General features: G+C 47.8%; 1 protein-coding gene across 3 annotated transcripts in view; it reads right to left on the reverse strand.

Moving 5' to 3' along the window:
- Nucleotides 1-27810, reverse strand: part of PSME4 (proteasome activator subunit 4) — a 3386216-nt gene that overhangs the window by 46978 nt on the left and 3311428 nt on the right. For all 3 annotated transcript variants that reach the window (XM_069608231.1, XM_069608232.1, XM_069608230.1), the window contains one exon: nucleotides 6105-6243. In XM_069608231.1, coding sequence (XP_069464332.1) covers nucleotides 6109-6243 — 135 coding nt within the window. In that variant the 3' untranslated portion in view covers nucleotides 6105-6108. The remainder of the gene's footprint in view (nucleotides 1-6104; nucleotides 6244-27810) is intronic.

The following is a 27810-nucleotide window of genomic DNA, read 5'->3' on the forward strand; positions in this document are numbered from 1 at the left end:
GCGGCACGTGCCTACCTGCACCCCGAGTGTGCGAGGTGCACAGAGAAGGATAGCATGTCATCCAGAGTGCAGGTCAATGGATCAACGTCTTTTGATTCCGCCCAGTGACAAAACATGGTCCACTTGCTCTTGTACTGGCTCCTGGTAGCATCGCTCCTAGCCCCTTGTATAATGTCTAGGTTAGCTTGTGACAGATGCAGATGCCTCAGTGTGACTTGTTCAGGAACCACGCTGCGAGGGCAAACCTCTGGGGGGGCAAGAGGGGTGGGCTGGATGACCGTGCCTCCCTGCTGAGAGAGTAGGTGTGCTGGACCCAGCAGGTGGTTTACCGGGGCCTGATCCCACAGGCTGAGAGCGCCTGCCCTGTCCCTGCCAGGACGCAAACTGGGGGCACCTCCTGTTGGACCAGGTGGCGAAGAGATGACCCCCACTTGTTGAAGATCCCCTGAAGGACCTGCTAGTCCAACTGCCATCCGTAGTTGTCCGCCCGCACCCTGCTGAGTCTGTCCAGCCCAGTTGGATTCCCCGGGAGGTGGATTGTTGCATGTTGTTTACCAGAGCACACTCCCAAATGTTGACTGCTAGAGTGCAGAGGGGAGGAGACCTGGTGCCATGCTGCTTGTTGATGTAATACATGCTTGTGGAGTTGTCCGTCTGAATAAGGATAGCCTTGCCGCTTTTCAACGGGAGGAAGACTTCGAGAGCAAGCCAGATGGCCATCAATTCGAGCCAGTTGATGTGGGTCGCCAGCTCCTGACAAGACCATACCCCAATGACAAGGTAGCTACCTAAGTTCGCTCCCCAGCACTCTAGGGACGAGTCCGTGGTGATGGTGATCAGAGGTGCTGATTGACAGAAGGGCTTGCATATCTGCAGGTTGTTGTCCGTGCTTCACCAAACTAGGTCCTGGTGCAGATGATGTGGAATGCTGCCCTGCTCTGCCTAGGAATCCCTCTCCTGACTCCAGGAGGCTGCAAAGTGCAGTTGCAATCGCCTCATTTTGAGCCTAGGAGACATGCCGCCATGATGCCCAAGAGGTGTTGGTACCACGATGCGGAGGTCACAGCTCTGCTGAGAAAATGCCCCGTGGCCTTCTTGATGGCTGTGGCCTTCTTGATGTCCTCTGAGTGGAAAATCCTCTCTGAGCTTGTATCCCAGATAAGGCCCAGAAAGGCTAGACTCTGCGCGAGCATCAACTGTGACTTCTTGAGATTGACTGAAAATCCCAGCTAGTGCAGTGTATCCATGAGGGCGGAGGAGGTGTGCTGGACTGCCTCCAGAGACCTTTTCCTGACAAGCAAGTCGTCTAGGTACAGGTAGATGTGGTGACCCTGAGCAGGGCTTCCACCGCGTTCATCAGTCTTGTGAAGACCTTGGGGCTAAATTGAGGCCAAAAGGCAGAACCTTGTATTGGAAATGAAAACCTATGACCCTGAACCTCAGAAAGGACCGATGGGGTTGCCAGATTGGGCGTGTAGGTAGGTATCCTTCAGATCCAGGGATCACATCCAGTCTCTCGCACACAATGTCTCTGCTATAAGCAATGGGGTAACCATCTTGAACTTTTGAAGGGAAAGGTTCAAGGTGGAAAGGTCCAACACAACTCGCAGGCCAACCTGGTGGTTCTTGTGTATGGCAAAAATCTGTGAATAGAAGCCCAGACCCTGCTGAGAGGCTGGGACTTCCTCCACTGCCGGACTCTCTACGAGCAAGCACATTTCCGCCAACAGATTTGCTGTACCAATCTGTGGGAGCGGAGGGGAGGAGAGAGGAGAAGGAGGGATAGGGAGCCGGAAGTCTGTGGATACTACAGAGAGGATCCATGGGTGTGAGAACCTTGTCCACCAGCATTGGGTGTGAAGGGCAAGCCTGCCCCCTACCAGAGACTCATGGATCCCTGCTCTCTAAGAAATCAAACTATGTACAGTGCCCTTTCATGCACTTGCACGCATGCGAACACATGCATTTTAAGATTAAAAAAACCCACATCTTCATATAGAACACCAAAAGCTTGCCCTTCTCACAAATGCCAAACAACTGCTTGCTGGGAGGCTCTCCTAAAACCTCAAGACATCAAGAACCCCAAGCTGTTGAATGTAACTGATGTGCTTCTGTGATGAAACCTGGGCTGCCTCCATTAAAGTGGATTAAAACGGAGGAAAATGAAGCAGAAACGCAGGCCTTGTTGAAGACCATTTTTATTTTACACAATGCTGCATGCGTCCTAAAGCAATGTGAAAAGCATGTTCATGATTCAAAATGCTTTAATAACACTTTAAACTACAAAATGCAAGCAGTTGAACAAAGTGAACAAAACACAATTTCCCTTCTATATTACTCAGAAGGTATTATCTTGATAGAATCATTAACAAAGAAGAGTGTTAAAAATAAACGAATCAGGACTCATCTCATTTGAATCTTTCAAGGAACTGTGTGGATTGCTAAAAAGTGGATCTGCAAGCTGCTGCTTGCCAGGCTGTCATCAGTGTACTCCATGATTTTGGGGGTACTGCCACAAACAGTCTAAGTGGTACGCAAGGAAGAATTAAAAGGGCCGTACTGACAAGATTTCTGTGCATAAAAAGGCCCGATATGCACCTTTATCTGGAGGGCTGTGCATAGTGGACTATTTGATTAACAGGAATTAACACCATCAAAGTCTCCACAACCATGGCAATGGTCTACTGAAATGAACAGTGGGGTTTTCTAGGCATTTATGCTAGAAGAATGCGGTGAAGATGGGATACCTGCCGGTCTGGAGAGCAGGCTATGAGAAGCGAGTCTTCCAGTTAGGCAAAGGCTTTAATCTTTTCCTTCCTGAAACAGGCTGCCATCACCGACATCAGCTTGGTGTAGACCATCTAGCGGAGGTCGGACTGAAAGGTAGTAGACAGGATGGAAAATGCACCTCAACAATGAAAAAACTTCAGGTACCCACATGAAAATAAGTGTTGGGAAGAACTAGGGACACGATCCTCTCCTGGAAGTCCTGAGACTGAAGGATCTGGTCCGGAGTCACCATATCGAATCTTTTCTTCCTCAGGAACCCGTGTGAGGTCCGAGATGGGACAAATGCCCCTGTCCTTTGTGGAGACCAACAAGTAGGGAAACTATGCACCTTCTTCACCTTTCCATGGTGGATATTTTTCTACGGCTGCCTTCAGAAGAATGGATTTTCTCCTGCATGGAAGGATTCTGGGGAGGGGTATCCTTTACGTTGGGGGGGGCGGGTCGGGGAGGGAGAATTCTAGTGGCTTCCCGATGAGTAGCAGGCAGTTCCCTTGGGCAATAGTTTGAAAGGCCCCTGCATCCAAAGTAGTGATGCACGACTCACGAATGCTAAAATTCTTGCCACCATTGCCAATGAATGTGCTGAGAGAAATTCAAAGAGGCTCCTGTGTTGATGTCGCAGATGGGATAGCAGATCCCCGGGGGACTGACCTTTCTGGGACTCCCGACCTCTTCCAGGGTGGGTGAAATGTCTCCTGGTGATTTGCACAGCTGCAAAATGGGACTTAACTCTATAGGCCAGGGACGAGAAGTGACTAAACCTGTGGCCCTTGCCAAAACACGAGATGATTGGGGCACTACAAGGTGCCGGCAAATGTTACACGCTAATCCCTGTGACTTTGCCTTTGCCTTGTAAGTTTTTAATTTTGAGAAATGTGTTAGCTGTCGCCTCGAAAAGCTGCACGACCATCAGAGGGCATATCGAAAGGTTTTGCCTGTATGTCGGAAGTGAAGCCGAATGTTCTCATACATGAGTGCCTCCGGACAACAGGCAATGTCCCGATGACCCGGGCGACACAGTCCACTGTTACAGCCCAGTCTGAAGAGTCTGGCATGCTGTCTCTTCACCATCCACTACAATAGATTTAAAGCCATGTCTGTTCCTCCTCATTTAGGTGGTCCGCCACTCAGATATCACCTTGCAAAGGACATGGGTGTATTTAGCTAAGGAAGTATTTATTGATGGCTTTCAGTGCCAACCACATTGCACACACCAAAAAGGATGGAAGTCTGCCCCTAACTTGCATTCAGGCTGTGAACAGAGTCTCCTCCGAGACCTTCACACTCAAGTACGGCGACAAGGCGCGCACACCATTTTCTTTTTTGGAATGGGATGCAAGCCTTTGAATGTATGGATGTTGCTTTTCTTCTGAAATCCACTAGCCTCAAGCAGTAGAGTCAGACCTTCCATTTTGTTGGGGTGCAAGGTCATTAACGTCGAAGCTTTTGAAAAAATATCAAGCACTTTCTGTCGGAACGCCTCCCATTCGCGATTAGAAGATGAGGCTGTGGGACATATCTTTTTCTCTGATGAATTTCACAAGTTCTTCTCACTCTCGACAGGTGGGATAGTTGCTTCCTTATCTTTTGATGTGCTGAAGAGCACAGGAGTGCTGCAAACCACACATGGAGTGTGATTTCTTATGGTGCTTCTTGTGAGCCTTTCTACGGGCCTGCATTTCTAAAGAGGGCACTTTCTCAGGTGTGGGAAGTTTCACCAATCTGCAATTCAGAAGATTGATTTTTGGAGGGGCTTTCATAGATCGCCTTGGGTGCATGGTCTGGCAGGAACCTCAGAGACATCATGGTCGACATGCAAACACCAGATGCCGAAGTATTGGGGTCAGTTATGGAATTCCTAGAAATACATTCTGTGCATCAATTGAATCCCTAAGCTTTAGTAGAACTGTGCACAATCAAATAAAACTTGGAAATGATGGAGAGAAGGAGAGCTTTCCATATATAGTGTGCCGAGCGCATAGAAAAAAAGGAACTGAGGTCAATGCGCTACCCTATATGCAAGCTTGATGCCGTTACTTCTCGAGCCAGAGAGGGGTCCAATGTGGAGGGTTGATGCTGAGGAACATCTCACCCGACCGATGAGTGTTTCCAGTACCAGCAGATGCTGTTTATGAAGAATCTAAGATGAGTAATCTGTGGGAGCACGCAATCCATTTGAAACAGTTTTCAGTTGCATGCCAACATTATATGTTACAGAATTCCCTTCGTATTATCTACACTAATGTTTGTAACCTATAGTAAACAATATAGAGTAGCTTTATACATTTTATATTGCCCTCCAAATTCTCATTAGAGTCCAATTTCCATTGCAATACTATATCTGGTATGGTAAACATATTAGACCTACATCTATTAACCTAGTAAATTCTTTGAATATTAGGTGTATAATCTAATTTTGTGAATCTACATATAGCTCAAATGTGCCAAACTTTGCATACAAAAACTTGCTACTTGAGTGGGAGTCGTATTGTTGTCTGAGTGGGAATTAGGGCAAAGCGGCCTGGCGTTGAAGGGAGTGCGACTCACAAGGACAGAGGGATGACTAAAAACGGCACCCCTAACTGGCATGGTTTAGCACTATAGACATCTTCACAAAAACCCCTGGATGGCTTTAGGATCAATGGAACGGCCTGAGGCACAGGTGTTGACATGGGCCACCCCTACGTACCATATACAACGCCTGTTTGAATCTGTAACCAGCATTTGTCAATTAGAGCCCATTTGAGTGAAGAGAAAAAACACTGGAAAATGTTTGTGGCAAGGGGAAAAATAGAACTGTGATACCCGGGCACAAGAATGCCTGTATACAACAGGGGGATATCACTTCCAGGGATAGGTGCTACTTTAAAATACAGAACCAGACTATTCCTAGAGCTATTTCAATTGGTGTGGGATCTGTGGGAGGAGATAACTATTAGAAAGTTAACCATCGGAAACATAGCTTCTGTATCAAACAGGTAAAAAGAAACTACTGCATGGGGTTCTGCCCATAACACATAGCAGGGCAGGAGAAACAAAGGCGTGAAGAGCGCTGTGCACATGTGATGGTGACAAGGCCATGGATCTTTGCAACTGAAAATGCAGGTTCTAATCTTAAACAAGCCAGAAGATAACCAAAGGTGGGAATTGAAAGTAGTAAGATGCAAGCATAATAATCTCTTTTCGCATAGATATGTTGCACAGTGGAAAACCTGAGAAAAGGTGAGCACTCAATCAAACCAAGTTGTAATAACTGCATATAGTTAATATTCACAAGTTTCACCAATGCCATGTTAGGAGATCAAAAGCCTTACCAGTTCAAGCATAGTAGCATGGGGATACCAAAAGGTCTGTGAGAACAACCAGCTGGTCATCTGTGAATTGTTGCTTGTGCTCTTGCCAGTTGTCAAGGTGCGTCCTCCGGAAATTTGATAGTGTTTTCTTTACAGTCATCTTTCCAAAAATAATACAATACATTTTATACCATTCAGTATCATTTAAAAATTAACACACAAGGTGATAAACTGTCAATTTTATACTTTTGAAAGTTTGAGTATGAATCAAACATTTTAAAAATGACTGAATTTTTGTATGGTTTAATTCATAAACTATCTCTTCTCAGTGACAAAATTCTCATGAAAGTGGGATAATTAAAATCTTACATTTTTAAGTATTGTTATACCTTGTGATCTCTAAACTTCGTAATACAATTTGAATGTACTCCAACCGGGTGCACAATCCCTCAAAAAGCTATAAACTATGACCAGTAGTTTTTCCTATTGTGAGCTACAGAACTAATTACTTGCATATCTGTTCTTTAGGATGGAGTAGTCCATCCTTGCCCAAATACTCCAACTTAGATATGCCTTAGACCCAATCGGCTATCTTTTGACACTTTTAAGCACCAGGGTGCATAGTGTGAACCATTAGCTGCCCTTTATGGCGTACATGACATCGGAGGCAGTATACACAGAGCTAACAGCGCCTCATGCCTCTAATTCCACCATTTTCGCTACCATTCAGCAGCTGAGCTACCGTAGACCAATAAGAGGTGAAGAGCTGTTAATTATGCCAAATATTGGGAGAAAGCGAATAACCACAGTGTATTATTACCTCTCATGGTTTTCCCCATCCCATCAACATGTTCATTGTCTCAATCATATTTTAGCACGTGGTTCTGGTACTTCAATGCTTAACATTCCAGCCTTATCCTGGTCTGACCACTTGATTCAATTTTTCTCTATTAATGCTGTTGGTAAGACTAGGAGTAGCAGCCAAACAAATATTATGTCTAAGCTACATATGAAGAAAGACCTTCTCCAGATTCCTGAGTCCTGAGTTGAAATTAGCCCATACCGTAGGGTCCATTAACCCCCCATTAGACATGAGTTGATTGTTTTTTAACATGGGACGCATGCTCCTTATAAATCCAGATCACTCAGGAAATGGTCAAATCCATGGTATTCTCCACCTCTAGCCTTGTTGAAGCAACATTTCCAGAAACTACAAAGACTATGGATGAAATCAGAAACACTGTCTTCCTCAACGAGGTCAAACTTTCCACTAAAAGATATACAATTCTTATTTGCAAGGCCAAAACTGAGTTTCTCTATTCAAAAATTCAATCTGCTGTGAACAAACCCAGAGAGAGCTTCTTGACCATCATAAAATTTCTTCAGCCTAGTTGCATTTCGGGGGGTCCTTCTCCCTCTTTGGCATAAGCTAATGCGTTTAACAAAGTTTTGTGGAGAAAATCACCATTATTCAGGAGAAGATCGATCAGGCACCTAGGCTCTCAGAATTCAGGACAGCTATCTCCAAACAGGCGGTAGCACACTTTGATTTCTGTCCAGCTTAGCAGGAGACGATAACTTCCCTCTTGAAAAAGCTGAAACCAACCAATGATGCATTAAACACCATACCGGCTTGTGTAGCACAAAAACATGCCAGCATTATTGCCTCATTTATCATTGGTTTTTTAACCCATTCCTTAGATCAAGGCAATGTTCCCCCGGAATTGTAACTGTCAATGGTTTTACCACCGTTAAAACAAGCCTTTGATTGATATAGATGATCTGTAAAATTACCATCTAGTGGCTGGCCTTCCTTGGCCAGCCAACATTCTGGAAAAAGTTTCAATTGGCCAGCACCAGACACATATAGAAAAACATGCATTGCTTGATACATTTCAGTTGGGATTCTGCACAACTCACGGAACGGAGACAGCCTTGTTAGCAGTTTGGGACGACATCCTCAAAATAACCCATCAGTGATGTTTGACTTCTCAGCGGCCGTCAACACTGTGGATCATGGGATCCTGCTGTCTCGATTAGCATCAGTGGGAGGAGTATATGCCCATGCACTACAGTGGATTAGATCTTTCCTCTCTAATCGGTCTCAGCAAGATAAACTGGAGGGTAATCTGTCAGATGCACTACCTTTGAACTGTCAAGTTCCTCATGGATCTTCTCTATCCCCTATAGTGTTTAACCTATATCTATGGCTACTGATGGGTATATCTTCAGGAAAATCGATTAAAGTTTTCAGTTGTATGTGGATGATACCCAGATTTATGTTAGAGTCAACAAAACTGAGTAATTACACAAGGTAATACAATGTTTTGAAGAGGTAGCTTACAGAATGGCGACAAACTGATTTCCGTTTAAACCCCACTAAAACTGTGGTGATCGTGTTTGGCCCAAAACATCTTGTGGCAGATCAAAATAAATGTCGATTACCCCCTGTTTTCTCAGCGCTTGGCTGACATTTGCCTCAAAGGTTAAAAACCTCAGGGGTATATGGCAGGCTAATCTTGGTAGCACACAGCAGAATGGAGCTGAGGCGCAGGCAGTGTTTTACTCACTTTCCTGTTGCGCCTTGCCCTTCCTTACATTCCTCAGCAAGACCATGCCACAGTGAATGGAGCCCTGATCAATTCCAGATTGGATTATGGCAATGCGTTGCTTGAGAGGGCTCAGAACACAGCAATTCATTGTATTCTTGAAGCATCTAAAACAGTACAGTTGCAATCGGGCCCCTGAGAAGATCTCTACACTGGCTTCCTATCTAGGTGAGGATTACATTTAAGACTCTTTGCCCAACCTTCAAGGCTATTGATGGTCTATTCCCTAGGTATATTTCCGAAAATCAGAAGCGTTATGAACCTAGATACACCTTGATTGATGGTATCACCTGCCAGATGTGTATTTCGAGGCGATGGGCGTTTTTCAGTGTATGGCCCCAGACTATTGAATTAATTGCCTTTGGACATCCAAAGTATCATGGAGTGTCTGCGGTTTCAGAAAACCTTAAAGATGTATCTACTTCAAGATGGCCGCTGACACGAGATAGACGTGTCAACGGCGCTCCGGAGCCCTCAGGCGGAGTTAAGCGGTCCCCACCACCCTGCTTGATCATCCGCGTCAGCAAAGTATCTGTGCCGGATAGGTGAAGAAACCCTGCAGGCACCTGAGAGGAGTGCATCCCTCTCCGGGATCAGGGAGGCATCTGGGCTGAATGCAGTGGCAGAGGGGGCCTGTCTGACTTGAGGGAGCTCCAGGTTACCAGCGGCTTCCTGACAGTGAGCAGCGTGCGGACCTGACCCTAGAGGTGGGCAGGTCCACGGTGACGTGTCGGACCCTAACCCCAGAGCAATAAAGGCGCGGACGCTGTGGAGAGGACCCCGTGAATCTGGCGAGGGAGAGCGAGCGGAGGAGGTCCCCAGCAGTTGGCGCTGAGGAGAGGGCTCAGTCTGCCGGCAGTGGTGGAGTGGCCATCGCACCTCCAACGACCAGGGGAGCGCTTGGGTTGTGTTCAATGGAGTAGGGGGTTCCCCTGGGTTGAGGGGCTCCCGCCATCAGCGGTGCCCGTGGGGTGAGCGGAGCTTGTTCGGGAGACTAGCGAGACTGCGGTAGAGGGGTGGCCCTCCACCACCCGGGCAGGAAGATCACGAGTGCACGGAGGGTGCTCCTGCGGGTCCGGCAGAGGGAAGCAAGCGGGAGAGGCCGGCAGCGGTTGCCATCGGGAAGGACAACGCAGCCCTCTGGAGAGGATTTGTTGGAACAAGCCTCCAGTGTGGGCGGCGTCCCCCAATCGACAACAGTGCGATGCAGCCGCACCGCCGGGGACCAGCGACCCTGCTACGCGGAGCGGGTCTGCAGCGGACAATGTACTTTGTGTGGAGTGCTGGGTGGACCCCACCCAGTTGGTCGGGTGCAGGAGAGTGAGGGATTGGCCTGGTCCACCTCTTAAATCAGAACCAGACCGCACATATAAAATTACTGCTCCACTGTCTACATCTCATTAAGCTGGAAGTCACGAAAAGCAGCTGCTATCTCAACCAGTACAAAATGGTACCCCTTTAGTCATAAGTCACGGGCTGGACTTTCATTTCGGGCTACAATTGGGGAACGTGACAACGGGGGACTCTGCAGGAAGTGAGGCTGGTCACAAGGGATGGAGATACCAGCACTCTGCTCCCCACCCCCGGCCTTGCTTTCCGACTCTCGCGGTGAGTTGCGAATTATGGGAGGAGAGTAACCCTGGCAGAGAGGGTCACAGACGAGAAGAGATGGGGCAGAGGGCTCAGGGTACAGCTGGGAGCAGAAGCAAGTCAGGAGTCAAGACTGTGTGAATGCTCGCGGCCCCCCCGTCAAAAGGAGCTCATTGGAAGGCTAGTGAAATATAAGATGCCCTGGAGGAGAGAGCCCGGGGAGAAGGTGGCTGTTCGGGGGGCGCAGTGGAAACAGCAGTTCTAACTGAGTGGTGCCCCCGCCCCACCTTTGACAATGTCCTCAAAGAATAAAAGCAAACAGCTCAAGGGTGGTCTGTCGCAGGCAGAGACCCTAGGCACCCTTCCAACCTTGTGGCAGCAAAGAGAGGAATGCGATGAGCGGCCAGACCCCCAGGAGAAAAGCAGGAATCCGGGCCCCCACAGGGGGGTGCCATGCAAGCCCCGATGTCATGACAGGACCTCCACAGCGAGATCCTAGCACTCCAGAACAACCTGGTCAAAACTTTTCAAGATCAAATTCAGCTGCTCAGAACAGACATAAATCAGGCGGTGGCGGAAATGAGGCAGGAAGTGGGCCAGCTAGGAGAAAGAACAGACATTTTAGAAAAGGGCCTGCAGGAGGTGGACAAGGAGGTCACAGAGAATAGCGAGGCGATTGAAAGACTCGACACGGCAACAAGGAATCTGGAGCTGAGGATGGAGGACCTGGAAAATAGGTCGAGGAGAGTCAACATTCGGCTGAAATGGGTACCAGAGGGAGTCCAAGACAAGGACCTAAAGGGGACACTGCAGGACATATTTGCAAAGCTGCTGAATGAATCTTCCCCGCAATCAGTGGAGTTGGATAGAGTCCGCATCAACAGTGGAGCAAATGCCAGGCCAAGAGATGTATTAGCAGCATTCGCCAGGTATGCACAAAAGGAGGCAGTTTTGAGGGCTGCCAGGCAGAGGGAACCCCTAAGCCATGATGTTCATACAATAGAGCTATATCAGGATTTGGCCAGTAGCACTTTGGTGAAGAGACGACAAATGAACCCCATCCTCATCTTCCTAAAAGCTAAGGGTATTAAGTATAAATTGACTTTTCCCTTCGGCCTCCTCTTTGAATGGCAGGTCGGTCAAAAAAGGATAACATCGCCACAGGAAGGAGTGGACCTGCTGCATTTGGATCTAGAGCAGGAAGAGACAGGGAGGAGGTCGGAGAGGTTACTGGGGCCGATCACACGCGGAAATCTAGAGCCTGGGTTTGGTCTACGGTGGGAGAGAAAAAAAGAAGGAAACCGGACCCCCTGGGAGGTCGAAGAGAAGGGAAAAACAGAATGGAGGGGGAGACACTGCCAACGGGTCGTCTCCCTGATGGTAAAGCTCTGTTTAAAAGGGGTGGTGGGCTTCGAAGCTATTGTTAGGGCAGGGAGCAACAAGGAGCAAACATCTTGGAGGCGGTAATAGAAGTGGGAAATGTAGGGAAGCTAGGGAATGTATATCCCAGTTGGGTAAAGGGGGGAGTGGTGATTTGGGTGGTGATGGGGGAACACGGGCGAGGAACTCCAGGGCACGTGAAAAGTGGCAACATGGTTTAAGTGGGGCAGGGTAAGAGGTTCTCTGGCATGGGACAAAAGGGGCAGGGGGCCAAAGGGAGAAAGTCTCACACTGGAGAGGCCCTAGAAATGGGTGGCTACAAGGGTTTTAACAACGATCCAGACAGTTCAAGTGGATAACCCATAATGTGCGAGGGCTTAACTCCCCCCTAAGTAGAAAAAAGCTGGAGAGGTTTACGAAGGAGGGGCCAGACATATTGGGCCTGGTGGAAACACATCTACTCCATAAAGACCAAAAGAGGTTGAGGCTTAGGGGCTTCGACCACAGTTTTCAGGCCTCAGCTAGCACGAAAATGGTAGGGGTGGCTTTGGCGCTCAAAAACTTGGTGCAGTTCAGGGAAGAGTGCATAGTCCAAGACAACGGGGGCAGATACCTCATTGTGCGTGGGTCGTGTATGGGCACCGTATACACAATCGCGGTTATATACGCTCCAAATACAGGCCAATAAATGTTTTTGAAGCAGTTCCTTGAAATTTAAGTGGAATGGCAAGGGGCCCTGAGGTGCTAATGGTGGACTTCAATTTAGCGTGGGACGGCGCTTGTGACATATATGGGGAGAGCGGAACGGGCATAGTGAGAGCGGTTTCGGCTGATGTATGAGAGAGAATGGCGGGGTTGGGCCTGAGAGACGTGTGGCGCGAGGCACGTGGGGATGAGGAGGGTTATACATTTTTCTCAGGGCTGCATGGGACCCAATCTAGGATAGATTGCATCTGGGTGTCAGCGATCCTCCTGGGGCGGATCAAGGGAGTGGAGGTGGGCCCCCTGGGTATAGCGGATCATAAAATCCTTACTATGCGCTTAGAACTAGGGGAGAGGAAGAGGGGGATTTGGAGCTGGGCATACCCGACGGCCCTCATGAGAGATTTGGTACTCAGGGAGGAAACAGAGGGTAAAATGAAAAAAATCATGGAAGAAAATAGGAGGGGATACATCTGAGGGGATAAGATGGGATGCATTTAAGGCTACTATCAGAGGCAAGCTAATAGCAGTCAAGGCCAATCGAGATAGGCAAATGGAGGAGCTTAAGAGACAACTGGAGGGGGAAGTTGAAGCTGTCTGACTAAGAGCGGAGACAACGTCGACTAGAGCCTCTCTGAGAAAGTATAGGCGAGCTGAGGGCCAGCTCTGAATCCTCCGAATGAAAAAAGCTGAGGGGGCCTTACTGTTCGTTCGACAAAGATTCTATGCGAAGGCGAACAAAACAGACGCCTTATTGGCCAGACTTCTGAGAGGGGAGGCAGCGAAGAAGGTGTTAGGGGCCCTTAGGTCAGAGGCAGGAGAAAGGATAACGCGCAATGAGGACATTCAGGAACATCTAGCAGCCTACTATGAGACATTCTACACGTCACAGCACCCCCACAAACTTCTGGGGAAAGTTAACTTGCGCAGAATCTGTGAGGAGCCTCAGGAGGTCATAAGCCAAGAGATTACAGAAGACGAGGTGAGAAAGGTGATATTAAATCTCCCCCCTGGTAAGGCCCCGACAGCTATACAGCGGCATTTTATAAAACATTTGTGTATTTTCTTGCTCCACACTTGAACTACCTATTCAATACGTTTAAAGTCACCGGACGCATCACTCCATCTATGGAGGAAGCTAAAATGTCCCTGATTTTGAAACCCCATAAGGACCCCTTGGAACGATCATCGTACAGGCCGATAGCATTGATTAATATTGATGCCAAAATCTAAACAATGATTTTGGCCAACAGATTAGAGGGATTGCTCCCGGAGCTAATCCACCGGGACCAATCAGGGTTTTATCCGCGGCAGGCAGACGGCAGATAATCTACGGCATGAAGCACACTTAGTGGAAAAAATGCAGAAAACGAACACTCCCGCGGTCCTACTTTCTTTGGATGCTGAGAAGGCTTTCGACCGCGTGGAGTGGTCGTATCTGTTTCGCACTATGGAGAGGATGGGTCTGGGAGGGGATTTCTTACAAATGGTGAAGGCCAATTATCAAGAACCAAAAACCCGGATAATGGTGAACGGGACTCTCTCACGCACCTTTCCCTTAAATAGGGGCACAAAACAAGGTTGTCCCCTATCCCCGCTGCTCTACGCCATATATTTGGAGCCACTCCTGCAACTGATACGGGACGAAGATGGGATACAGGAGATTCCGTTTGGGGGGAAAGTCGCATAAGGTCACGGCATTTGCTGATGATATGCTTCACTCCGTAATCAACCCAATAGATTCTATCGATGCCAGCAAGAAGATATTTGAAAACTTTGGGGAGGCCTCGGGACTTCGTATCAATTTGGGAAAATCAGAGCTTATGGGTTTGTCCCTGAGTGGGGCCTTGAACGCTAGATTGAAAGCGGAAACCCCGTTTGTCTGGTCCCCGTGGGGAATTAAATATCTGGGAGTGCGGGTCAACCCTACACTCAAGGGCTGGTATGCGGCAAACTATCTCCCTCTCTGAGACTGGATTAAAAAGGACCTCAGGAGTTCAGGGTCATTACATATCTCCTGGTTGGGGCGTATGGCTGCGATTAAAATAGTCATATTACCGCGTTTGCTTTATTTGTTTCAAGCCATCCCGCAGATGGTCCCAGAGAAATTCTTTAGTGAGATTCGATGTCTGATAAAGGAGTTCATCTGGGAAGGAAGATGGGCTAGAGTCAGCAGACACCTGCTAGAGTCCCCTAAGAGGGAGGGGGGGTTTGGCCCTTCCTAATTTTAGACAATATAACGAAGCAACGCAGCTACGAGTTATCAGAGAGTGGTTGCGGGAAGGGGAGGGACCTTTATGGGTAGACATGGATAGGGCTGTGACCAAATTTGACCTAGGAGGGGGGGGGGTTCTATGGTTGAGGAAGGACCTTAGACCTAAACATGTATGAAAGCTCCATTACAGGCTTAATGGCAACCAACTGGGACTGTCTGGCCAAGAAGAGGGGGATTACGTCCTTCCCGTCTCCTTTTACACCGATATTTAACAACGCTGACTTCACCCCCGGAACCGAGAAGGGAGCATTCATGCAGTGGGAGGAGGGGGATGTAGGAGAATGTGTGACATGTTTCAGAATGGGGATATCCTGTCATTTAGAGACTGTAAAGAGTCCTTTGGGATCAGTGAACGAGAGAGGCTTAGGTACGCCCAATTGTGCCATTGGCTGCTTCATCCGCCAAATAAACAAGAAGCAACAAGGGAGGTCGCTTTCCTTGAGAAATTCTTACTCACAAATAATGGATCTAAAGGTCTAATTGGCAATCTTTATGAGATCTTGGAAGAAGTTAGCCCTCACAAACGATGGCCCTTCATGATAAGGAGGGAGCGGGTACTAGGGAGGGTTTTGGCACCGGAGGACTGGTCCCGCTTGTGGAGGAGAATCCCTAAGGTGGCAAAGGCTTCGTAAACACAAGAGGCCCGGTATAAGATAATATACGGGTGGCACTATACGCCAGAAATCCTGCATAGGATGAACCCTGAAATCGCAGGGGAGTGTTGGAGAGGCTGTGGGCAGGAGGGAACAGCCAAGCATATTTGGTGGAGGTGTCCGAAAATTGCTCCATTCTGGGAGGAGGTACAGAGGGGACAGGATCAAGCATTGGGAGAGGGGGGACTAGACCTCCAGAACAAGTACTGTTGGGCCTCCGGGGCGGGAGCGCGGCTGGGGAACCGCGTAGCAGAGAAAGAACAAGGGGGATATGGACACTTACTGCTGTGACTCTTATTGCCCAGAGATGGAGGAGTGTTACTGTGCCGACCTTCCAGGACTGGCTCCAAAAGTTATGGGACACTATTGCTCTTGAGTGGGTGACTTATGCAATGAACAGGGAACTGTCAAGATTTGCAGGTGACTGGGGAGAGACGCTGGCTTTCCTCAGAGACGATTACAGATCGAATTGGTGCCCCCAACGCCTTAAGATCTTGGACTTGTATCAAGCTTAATGAACGTGCCCAACCAGGGGCTCCCCTGGAAAGGAGGAGAAAATCGCCTGGGGGCCTGCAGGGAGGAGGGGGGATGGGAGGGGGTTCTGTTGAGTTTTTCCTTTGTTCCTTTTTACTGTTCATGTGTCAAACCTAATAAAGAGATGTTGAAAAAAAAAAGATGTATCTGTTCAGCTAAATCAGGTTTCCTGCTCAAGGCGTAACCAGATTTTATATTGCATTTTATGATTTTTTTAGTCTCAAGTGTTTACATCTGTGGGTGGTGCTAGAGTGCCGAGCCAACATGGCGGTCTCTTGGTGAGTTCTGTCTACCAGCCCACATAAATCCTGAATTCTGATGGTTGGAGGCAGCTGCGGTCGGGAAAGTAAGGAACCATTGTTTGTCTTAATTACTGGTGAGACGAAGTCCCAGGTAGCTTGGTGGCCGGCAAGCAGAAGATTGCAGGGATCCTGCTGTCGTAGGGCCTCTGCGCGGCAGTGGCCAAACAGCTGGGACCCAGACTTACTGGCTGAGGGTGCTCCGGCCAGTGTGCAGGGGTAGAGGGGTGTGCTGGTCTACGGGGGACACGCTGAATAGACAGCTGTGCAGGTGGATCCACGAGTGGGGCAACGCGGTCTGCGCTGCGGCTGTGAGGCGGCGGCAACCAGTGAATGTTGTGGTGATCCGGGATCGCACTTGGGAGCTACGATGGCCTGGAAGGAAGTCGAAGGAGGCCCCATAGCGGGCAGTGTCCAACCTCCCGAGGTGAGCTGTGTGGCAGACTGTGATGCTGCAGCCTGTCTGTGGCACCCGGTGTGTGGGCAGGAACAACCCTGTGCATAGGCGCTGACCAAGAACGGGATCAGCCTCATCTTGCTGCGGGTTCCGTACTGGGCTTCCCAGCATCTGGCTGGTCTGAATCCAGTTAAGCTTAAAGTAGTTAGCGCGGCCCTGGACCGTGACATTGGGAGAGGGGTGGACAGTGTTATGCAGGAGAGGAGGCCTGCAAAGAGCAGGGGGGACAGTTTGATGGTGTACTGGTTAAGCAATTGGTCCTCGTCAGTCCAACGGTATTAACTGGAAGGTGTTGGTTGGCTGCAGCTAGTGAAGAAAGGAGGGGAAAGGAGATGAAGAATGGGGAAAACTGACAAGTAGCAAAAGAAGCTTTCCTTTGAGGGGGGTGCAGCCTCCAAGACCCCCCCGGGCACAGACCCAGCATGCAGATCAATGCGCCCAAGAAAGTGGACTGTATGAAGAGTCTCAAGTGCCTGACCAGGATATAAAATCAATCATGTTGCAATCGAAAGCCAGAATTGGGGGCCTACACTCCAAGATTGATTCTCTGTCGTCTAAGGTGGACATGCTGCAGCATCGTTTGGATAAACAGAATCATCGCATAGGCTAAGTGGAGCACAGGTTGTCTGGAATTGAAGACAATGCGACGGCACCGACGAGCAGGGTGAAAAGGCTGAAAAATCAACTCAAGGTCGTGGCCACTAAGAACGAAGACCTGGAGGGCTGTGCTTGATGGAACAATATTCAATTGATTGGCATCAGGGAACAACAATGCCAGTCCAAGATGGAGGAGTTTGTGGAGTTTCTTTGTAAAACGGTGTCGATTTCTATCCGATGTTTGAAGTGGAGAGGGCACACAGAATCCCGGCACAGAGGCCGATCCCTGGGGCTATGCCAGACCCATTATAGCCAGTCTCCTAAATTACAGGGAGCGGGTTACTATCCTCAGGTTAGCTAGACAGAAGGGAGCCGTACAATACAATGGAGAGGACTTCCATATTTTTCCTGACTTCTCAGTAAAGACATTCAATATTCCATATTCTTCCGGACTAAGCTCTGTCTTCAGTTTGACAGGAGGGTTCATTTTTTACATCTCCAGAATTTGCTAGCTCCTTTCTTGACGGTGTGGACAAAGGTGTTAAAGGACGTAGTAGGCAGACGAAGGAGGGGGAACAGGACAATGGCAGGGTTCGCCAAGTGGACCATTGATGGTAGTCGCGTCGGTCCAGGACAAGTAAACTGTATGGTGAAGATGGCAAATGAACCTCTTGGCCGCTAGTCAAATGGACACACATAATGAATGACTGCAGTGGCTGCTAGCCCATTGTAAGTCAGTTTGGCTGGTTACAATTGGTTCGGAGCTAGCATCCCAGGCGCAGCATGTTTAAGAGATGCCATAGGGGAGGGGGCGGGATGTGCACAGGCGAATTGGGGCTGCCTGCAAGGGTGGGGTCATTCTTGTTGGGCTTGTGGGTTATTTGTTGGAGTCCGGAACGAGAAATTGTTATGGCAGGGCACTATTCAGAACTAATATGAGAACCACATGGGGAGATACGAGGGCTCAATGCAATGGGTTAATTTTCTTGTGGGATGGCGTTTACGGTGGTAACCTGGAATATTAGGGGGAGAGGGAAATAGACCGCCCCAAGACCAGGCACTCCAAAGACATCGGGTGGTAGTGGCGTTGATTCAGCAGACCCACTTGATGCTGCGTTCCGAATCTAACTGGACAGCGCAATGGGGTTGTTACAGGTTTTTTTTCATCATATTCCACTTATGCCCGGGAGGTGGCCATTCTTATTAATAAAAATGTAAAATTTTGTTTACTGTCTGTTAAGAAAGATGATGAAGGGAGGGCACTGATGGTTACTGCAGTTTTGGAGGGGGTGAAGGTGACTCTGGTGAACACCTATGGGCCAAATGTTGAGGATGCTGTTTTTTATTATTGGGTGTCGGTGAATCTAGCTGTGTGCCGGGAGTCAATGATTATATGGGGGTGATTTGAATGCAGTGCTTGACCCTTCTGAAGATAGATCCAGAGGTCACGTAAAGAATGTGAGTAAAACTGGTAAACACATTCAAACTATCTGCAAGTTGTAAGATGCAGCATTGGGACGGCCAGGAATACACCTTTCACTCTTGGGTGCATGGGTCAGCTTCTAGACTAGATTACTCGTTAGTATCACGGATGGGGGGGCGTTTCCTGGGACGAATGTAAGATCTTGCCGAGGACTTTGTCGGACCACTCACCCGTGATAATAAAGTGGGGCGCAGGGGTGGGTCGAGCAGGCTGCCATTTCTGCCGTTTCAAATCTGATGCAGTGTTAGACGCAGTGTTCCGCCAGGAAATTGAAGAGAAAATTGTGGCCTTTTTTTTAAATCATAATGCTGACTCGGTGGAGTCTAAGAAGATACTATGGGAAAGTTTCAAATGCTATATCAGAGGCATTTGTTTGGCAAAAACAAAGTGTGATACTCAGGTCCATTAGGAAAGAATTAGCGATTATTGAGGCAAAAATAAAAGAGCTAGAGGACGAATATGTCATATTCTCAAATCCACACACGCTGGCTGGTTTGAGAGTTGAACTGGCTAGGTTTCACAACACTGCGTGCCAGGAGGCTTCCTTTCTAGGTCGGAACTGGCAGGTTAGGCAATATGGTGAAGGGCAGAAGCCTGGTGCTCTCCTGGCCAGGCTACTGGCAGCAGATAGGAAACTTCTGCAGGACGAGGTGATAAGTGATGCTCAGGGACAACCGTGCTATCCTGATGAAGACATTGCAGACCAGACGGATTAACGGGTGACCTTTACAAAACGTATGCACCCATCTTAACTCCGTGGTTACTTTTCATGTTTACAGAATCCGTGAGACAAGAGTCTTTGCCCCCACACTCTGTGAAGCTTCAATTATTCTGTTGCTTAAGCAGGGGAAACCCCTGGATGAATGTCCCTCGTATAGGTTGATATCATTAATTAATATGGGCAATAAGGTCTATGCTAAAATGTTGGCAAAAAAGTTTCTTCCCCTAATGCATGGGGTTGGTACTTGCGGACCAGTCTGTATTTATTCCTGGGAGGAAAACAACCTATGGCCTGTGTCGGTTATTTGGGGTTCTTTCAGCCCTACCACCAGAGATGCAAGCACTGGCAATCTTTCTTGATGCTGAAAAGGCATTCGACTCTGTCGAAAGGCCATATCTCTCTGTAGTCCTCTGGAAACTGGGGCTGGGTGACTCTTGTTTCCTTGGTTTCGCTTCCACATACGGCACCGATGGTAAGGATAAGGGTGGGAAGTTCCCACTTTGAATTAGTTCCAAAAGTGCGGGGGACCAGGCAGGGGTGCCCCCAGTCTCCCTTCCTTTATGGATTGGCAATGGAACCTTCGGTGGCAATATTCAGGGAACAGCAGATTCGCCTGGGTGTTTAGTTAGGTCCACATCATTTAATAATCTCATTGTATGCGGTCGACGTGATTTTTCTCAGTGACCCTGTGTATAACCTGTCGTTTTTTATGAATGAGGTGTTGTACTTTGGGAACTTCTCTGGTCTACGGATAAACTGTAGTAAGCTGGTGGCATTTCTGCTTACAGACGGGACTTTTGCCTTTGACGGCCGGTTTGGGCTTATTTGGGACTTTGCCTAAGTATTTAGTCTATGCATTAAGCTTTCGTGGGAACCAGCCGTTTTTTTTTCTCGAGATAATTATGCTAGGGTCTTAAACTCTATCCAGGAATCCGTGGCACGCTCGCTCTCTCACGTTAATGGGGCGGGTTGCAATAGTTAATATGATTGTATTACCTAAACCCTTATATTTGTTTCTTAACATTCCGTTACTTCTCCCATCGGCTTTCTTCCGTAGGCTAAAGGGAATAATTATAGACCTACTATGGGCGGAGAAACAGACTAGAGTTGTGAATAGTACTCTGATCCAGCCGCACGGCAGAGGAGAACTGGCCCTGCCGCACTTGGAACAGTATTACTGGGCAACCCAGGTGCACTTCCTGGCATTTTGATATGCAACGCAGTTTATCAGGACCCATGTGTAGGTTGAGAGGGCGCTGGTCTCTCCAGGGCTTTTGCGGTCGCGCATTCTGGCAATACTCAAAACAGGTTCGGGCTCCATGCACATAGTTAATATTACCTGTGTGATGTGGTGGAAAATAGCCCACAAGGTCGGCATTAAAGTGTATATTCACCTCTCATCCCCATTAAGTATGTGAAAGACAATGCAATGACTGGGGGAAAGGCGTATATAAATGGGTGGAGATGTTAGAGATACAAACCTTTGGGGATTACTTTGTGGAAGACACGTTTATTTCATTAGTACAAAAGAAGGAAATGGGGGGGGGAATACAGCACTGGATGTGTTTATGTATTTTCGTGTACGGAATGCATTTAGGTCAATATTCCCATTGTGTCCAAGCAAACGTCTACATGGGTGATGTTACATAACCTGATACAATTGTAGGGGAGGGCAAATTGGCATCCAATCTGTATCGTAACATTATGGCAGATAACCCCTGGGTGGGGGATTGTCCCAAGCGTGGATGGGAAAGGTCCCTCTGGAGTGTAATATCCGATGAGGATTGGAATTATATAACGATGCAGATTCAAAAGGTGTCTCTGAATTCTAGATTGAAATTGATCCACTTTAATTTCATGCATTAAGTGTACAACACACCAGAAAAATTGCATTTACACTTTGCAGATACGCAAGACGTGAGACACAGATGTGGTGAATCACCAGCTGACTTCTTACATATGGCGTGGTCCTGCACAGCTGTGGGCACATTTTGGGATGATGTATTGTACCGGGTTTCGTTCATTGTAGGTAAACAGTTTGAAATGGACCCTATGTTGGGGTTGCTGGGAAATACAAAACCGGTGTTACAGGCAAAACGTAAACTCACTGGACTATTGTTGGTGTTGGCCCACAGGAGAATTGCCATGACATGGGGAGGGGAGCCCCACTCAGTGTACAAAAGTGGTTGGAGGACGTGGCATATTGCCATGATTTGGAAACAGCTTTTATCCGTACCCTACCGCTCCATGCAAGGTCACCAGAGACTTGGGCGAAATACGTTCAGTACTTGTTAAAAGTCTGAGTGGGTGGTATATACAGCATAGATTGTGATTCGTTAACTATGGTCAGTACAGAGCTCCTATTGTGATTCGTTAACTATGGTCAGTACAGAGCTCCTATAGAATGATATGGAATACTGTAAACTTGATTGTTCTGGACTTGTGATGTGTTATGATGGTTTGTTCTTTTTTGTTTCAAAAGCAATAAATATAATTTTTTTAATGTGTTTACCTCTGCACTTATATGCAGTTCATTTTGTCTCAAAGCATGTTGCAAATGTCAAAAACAAATCAAATTATGAGTGGACGATAAGGAATCGGGGGGGGAATGACTAATCCATCAGAAAGAACATGCAGACAGGTAAGTAATTTGTTCTTCTAATGGATTCCTTCCTCCCAAAGATTTCTCATTTTATAGGGACTCCCAAAACATTACAGAACCTGGAGGAAAGAGGAAAGTGAGAAACCATCACCTACACAAGGAAACTTTGGAGCACAGCTAGACCAAATCGGGTGTCCTGGATGAAGTTCAGGTCGCTACCTGCGATAGGTCTAAAACAGGGATACCCCTCAACGGCTCAGTGGTAGCAGCCAGGCACTGCTTTTCTTGCCAGATCAGAGCACACCAAAGTACAGAGGATGATCGACCTGGACAGCGTCCGCTGGGTAATAGACTTGCATGCACAAGCTCCAGTGTAACCAACTAAGAGCTGGTCGCCAATCCTAATGTTCCTCATCTGAGAGACATAGTAGCTGAGAGCTCTGTTGGGGTCCAGTCATTGAAACCAGTCTTCCACACTAGAAGGATGAATCATCAATGATATAAGGACATACAATACAATTTTTTGGATGAAGGTTGGTCTCATACTTGGAGTCACTTTCTCCTAAGGAGGTTTTACAGACAGAGCCCTGAGTTCACTTACCTGACTAGCGGAATCTAAGTGACTGAACCTTAATAATTGTGAGTTCCAGGGAACAAGCATTACCCACAGCCAAAAGTGTTACAAGCAGTGCCCACAGCCAAGAGCGGTACAAGCATTGTCCAAAGCCTAAGAGTTGCACAAGTATTGTTCAGAGTCAAAAGAGATTAACAACAAGGCATACCTCTAAGCTTATGGGACCAATAGGAAGAGAAGGGGCAAATGCAACGTCTTAGAGGGGTGAAGCTTGTTGATTGTTCCATAAAATTGAAGCTGGTATTGAATCTCACATGGCCAAAGCCAAAAAGAGGAAAGGTAGAATTACATCCTACCGGGCATTTTGGTTACTGGTGTTGCAGAAAGACAAAAGTGGCAAAGAGGGTGCCATTCTGGAAGGTGAATGTTCAGAAGAAGATGCCTATCGGGCAGGCGAGTAGACACGATGGTGAAAACCTGGAGAAGTGGGCCTGGTCTGAGAGTAAAAAGTAAACCGGGTGGAAGTAGAAGTGCTATGAAGTTATCCTGACAAAAATACAAACTGTGATTTATGGTGTTGGCAGAAGAGCTGAGAAAAGCGTAAGTGATTGTGACCAGGAAAATCAACTTGAAGATGAGGAACCGCAAAGAATAAGAATGCAAGGGCTCAAACGAAGACATCATGAGAATACACAAATCCCCAATATACAACTGTAAAAACAAGGTTCAAATCCCACACAGGTCCTCTCAAGACCCAAATAATTGTCAGGCAGCGCTTCAAAGTGCCAATATGAAGTCCCTGGTGGGCACAGAGGTGCTAGAAATCGAGAACAATTGAATTGGACAAAGCAAGGGGTCCACATATTTCTCTTAGCACCACCTGTAGGCATAGATGGACTTGGTGGTGGGCCTCCTAGATGAAAGGAGTGCATTCATGATGTCATCAGACAGATCAAATTCCTTATCCCTCAGTCTCTCTGTGGACAAGAATGAAGGTTTAGGCTCTTGGTGGAGGAACCCTGCCCTCTAACTCAGATCAGGTACACCCTTGTCAGGCGGTCCCAAAGTGGACAGATGGACATGCCCAGCCCAGTCCGGGGAGATCAAGATCATGGTGAACCCAAATATCTGCAGTGTACTGTGATGATCCTACGGATCGCTCACTAAACCGCTGCCTAAAGTCTCCTCCCAGGTGGCCAGGGAAAGGCAGATGCTTCCTGATCCTGACCTTGGGGGTGAGGCTCTGCAGGAGGATCACCTGTGAGGAGATAAGGCTCAGGGTGGTGAGGAGATTCCGTGGGATGAGACACAGTATTTGTCTTTCAAGGGGAAGAACCTTTCACAAGTACCAAGGCATGTAATGGCTTATTGTCATTACGATTTGTCTAATCCACAAATTGAACATCCTAATGTGGGTAAAGTTGAGATAAAATCCTTACACATTAAATGGAAGGAAAGCCCATCTGAGAATTATAAAGTTAAAAATCATCCTACCTCTCAGAGGAACAGAGAAAGGAAATCCGTTAATGATGGTTTAAAAGAACTTCCTTCTCCTTTTCAAATAAATGCTTGTGATAATTCCTTAAACATACTTAGAAGAAATTAATCAGAGTTTAAAAGTAGACAGCAGACTAGTAAACCTAATTCTCTTGTTGGGGACTTCAAGTCCCATAATTTCCTAAGTACTGGGAGGAGGAAGACGACTCGAGAGCAATTTTGCAGAAATGGTCAGCTTGTTAGGGCTAACGACACACACCTGAGGGCGGCAGAGAGGCTTAAAAGGCCCTCTCAGGTGCAGGCCACTAGATAGAGGTGGAGTTGGAGCAGTAGCAGTAGCAGAAAAAGGAAAGTATGTTGTTGGCAGTCCACACAGAGGTTGATGGAAAGACTGGTCCTGAGAGGGTCCTGTTCACCCCAAATCTGAAGTGCAGAGGTTGCACATCGGGAAGCGTGAAGGAAGACGGCTGCCCCCCATGTGAACTGAGTCACAGAGCCTACGCAGCAGGAAGAGTGCATGAGACTGTGGCCAGAGTCTGGTGTACTCCTCAGGGGTCTCAGGAGCAGGACAAGCTCCGTACTCAGCTAGCGGGAACAAAGGCAACTTCAACAGGGAAATGTGTCAGTTCGAAAGGAGCCGGAGCAGTGGAAGTCCTGCAGCACACAAAGGGATCGAAGACAGAAGCTGGTGTTACCAAGCGTTCTAATCACTTGCACGCACAAAGGCAGGCAACAGTAGCAAAGGAGAAACACTTGCATGTGAGTGAAAGCGCTGTAAACCCGACCATAGATTGTCGGACAATGACTAACAAAAGTAGCACTCGCATATGAGTGATATTACCTGAATGGCACTAATCTAATGTAATATTAGATTGAAGAAAACAGATGAAATACTAATCGCGTGCGCCTAAAAGTGATTCTGTAGTGAAGAGTTATTGGTAATGCAGTAGAAAACATAGCAACACTAAATCCAAGTAACTGAATTTTAATAATTGTGAGTTCCAGGACTCCAGCATTACCCACAGCCAAAAGCGGTACAAGATTTGTCCACAGCCAAAAGAGCAAAGGTAGAATTAGGTAGAATTACAACATCCCTGGCATTGTGGTTACTGGTGTTGCAGAAAGACAAAGGTGGCAAAGAGGCTGCCCTTCTGGAAGGTGAATGTTCAGAAGAAGATTGCCTTGCTTTCATGAAGGTGTTGAAAAGCACTAATGTGAATCTTGTCTTTTTCTGAAAAGTTGGTGAAAGTCACAAAATTGCAAACTGCTGAAGCTGTGATAAACATTTAGTCAGTAGATTTAGAACTTCAAACGCACTGTTGATTGTGGAAAACTATCGGGCAGGCGAGTAGATATGATGGTGAATCCTTGTAGAAGTGGGCCTGGTCTGAGAGTAAATCAGGTGGAAGTAAAAGTGCTGTGAAGTTATCCTGACAAAAATACAAACTGATTAATGGTGTTGGCAGAAGAGCTGAGAAAAGCTGACATTAAGAAGGAAAAATTACCCTACCGTAATGTTCTTGCTATGGATTCTTCTCCTGCAGATTCCTCATCTGATAGATATTCCTTCCAGCTTCGCTGCTTCGGAACATTTTCGACTGGGTCCAGCACCCAGACCCAGGTGGTTGGCATACTTGAGCGAGTGAAGATCCTGGAGCACCGGGCGGAAGATGCAGAGGGACGAGCATGCAAGAACAATGTCAGAATACTAGGCCTTCCGAAGGGAGAGGAGGGCGGAGATCCTACAGCTTATGTGGAGACCATGCTCCAGCAGGAAGTGTGCTCGGGTACACTGACGCAGGGGTTCACTGTTGAGAGAGCACACAGAGTGTTGATGAGGAAGCCTGACCGGGTGCCCCTCCGAGGCCGTTCATAGCGGAGATCATGAACTACAAGGACATGGAAAGGATGCTGGTCTTCTCCTGAGAAGGAGAACTATAACCAGAGGATCTTCGAGGTTGGTGATTTATCCAGACTGCACTGCACTGGTCCAACAGCGCAGAGTAATGTTTGTGCCGACCAAAAAGCACCTAAGACGGGTGAACATGCGATACATGCATATATATCCAACCAAATTGAAAGTCTTGCACAAATGAAGGTCGCACTTCTTTGAAAGTACTGTGGGGGCACACTCTTGGATGGACGCGCAGGGGATACCGCAGCTCCTGGGCAGGGACAATAATGCGCCCTAACGTGGGGGCAGGGGAGCGGTCTTTGGTTTTCATTAAGTCTACAGTGCTGTTGCAAAGGCTGGTAAATATGGGAATGAACGTGGGAGCAGGAGGTAATGGGTTGCCGGACTGGTACGGGCAACCAGACGACCGCTGCAGATGCGACCATCACAGACCCTGGTTGTACTTTCAGATGCCTGTTTTGAGGTGTTGAGCTGCTGCACGTCACCCAAAAGGGCAGAGGCGGGGACGGCAGAGGTGGCTGGGGCTGAGCAAGTGATTCACTGCTGGGCTGTTTGGTTTGTTCGTAGTTACTGTGCTGTTTTTACAGTTGTTGGGGATTGGAAGACGGGAGGGATGGTGGGGCAGGGCAAGAGGTAGGGGAAGGTGGGAGTACAAACGGTGGGAACTGGGGGAAGGTGGTGGTGGTTGGGGGCCATACAGAAGGGGAGGGGAGGGAGGGAGGGTAGCATGAGAAGCATGTGTGTTAGCAGACAAGTGGAACCATAGAAATGGGATTTTCGGAGAGGAATGCATAACAGAGAATGGCAACATAGATTGTGAATTTTATTGGTGGGGTGGGGGGAAGACATTTTAGAAGATAAATATGTAATGCATATGGTGGAACACATGTAACTGGAAATGTCAGGAATGTTGTTATATGGTGAGTGTCAATAAAAAATAAATAAATAAAAAACAGATTGGTAATCACTAGGGGGGCGACACAGGAGCCGCTCCTCGGCGGTTTGCGAGGGTGATGGGAAACAAAGGGCCAGTATGTGCACGGCTATGGCAGGACCCAGAGGAGTGAACATAGTCACCTGGAATGTGAGAGGCCTCAATAATTACGTTAAGAGACTGCACGTACGTACGTACGTACCTACCTACCTACCTGAATGGGAAGGGTATTCAAATGGCACTATTGCAGGAAACACACTTGACCACAGACAGACAGATAATGCTGTCTAGAAAGTGGAGAGGCAAGCTTTACGCCTCAGCTTTCTCTGCATATGCAAGAGGGGTTCCTTGTCTGGATTGCTCCAACGGCCGCCTTCCAATTGCTGGAGTTTAAAAAGGACGACGAAGGGAGGATGGTGGTTGTGCACGGACTGTGGGAAAACAGGGAAATTTGTGCTGTAAACACCTACGTGCCAAATCACGATAGTGCTGGGTTTTTCAGGTCACTATACTCGAGGTTGACAATTTATAGAGGGGCGAAATGGGTGTGGGGAGGAGATTTTAACTGTACTCTTAACTCTGTACTGGACAGATCAGAAACTAAACACATGAAACCGGCACCACCGGCCAAGGTTCTCGGCAGCGTGCTGCAGGATTTGAGACTGGTGGACATATAGAGAGCGAGACACAGGGATGAGCAGGGCTACTCCGACTTCTCGGCATATCACGCGGTACACACAGATAGTTTATATGTTCACAGGGGAAGAATGGCTGGGCGACTTTGTGCACATAGGATATGAGGCTAGAACACTATCAGACCATGCCCCACTGATAGCAACATGGCAGAGTGGCCCTGAGGCCCCAGATACCTACCTGGCGTCTCAGGGCAGCTGGTCTACAAGATG

The sequence above is a fragment of the Ambystoma mexicanum genome, chromosome 4q, assembly GCF_040938575.1.
Source record: "Ambystoma mexicanum isolate Mex_15411 chromosome 4q, UKY_AmexF1_1, whole genome shotgun sequence".
In the NCBI taxonomy this organism is placed as follows: domain Eukaryota; kingdom Metazoa; phylum Chordata; class Amphibia; order Caudata; family Ambystomatidae; genus Ambystoma; species Ambystoma mexicanum.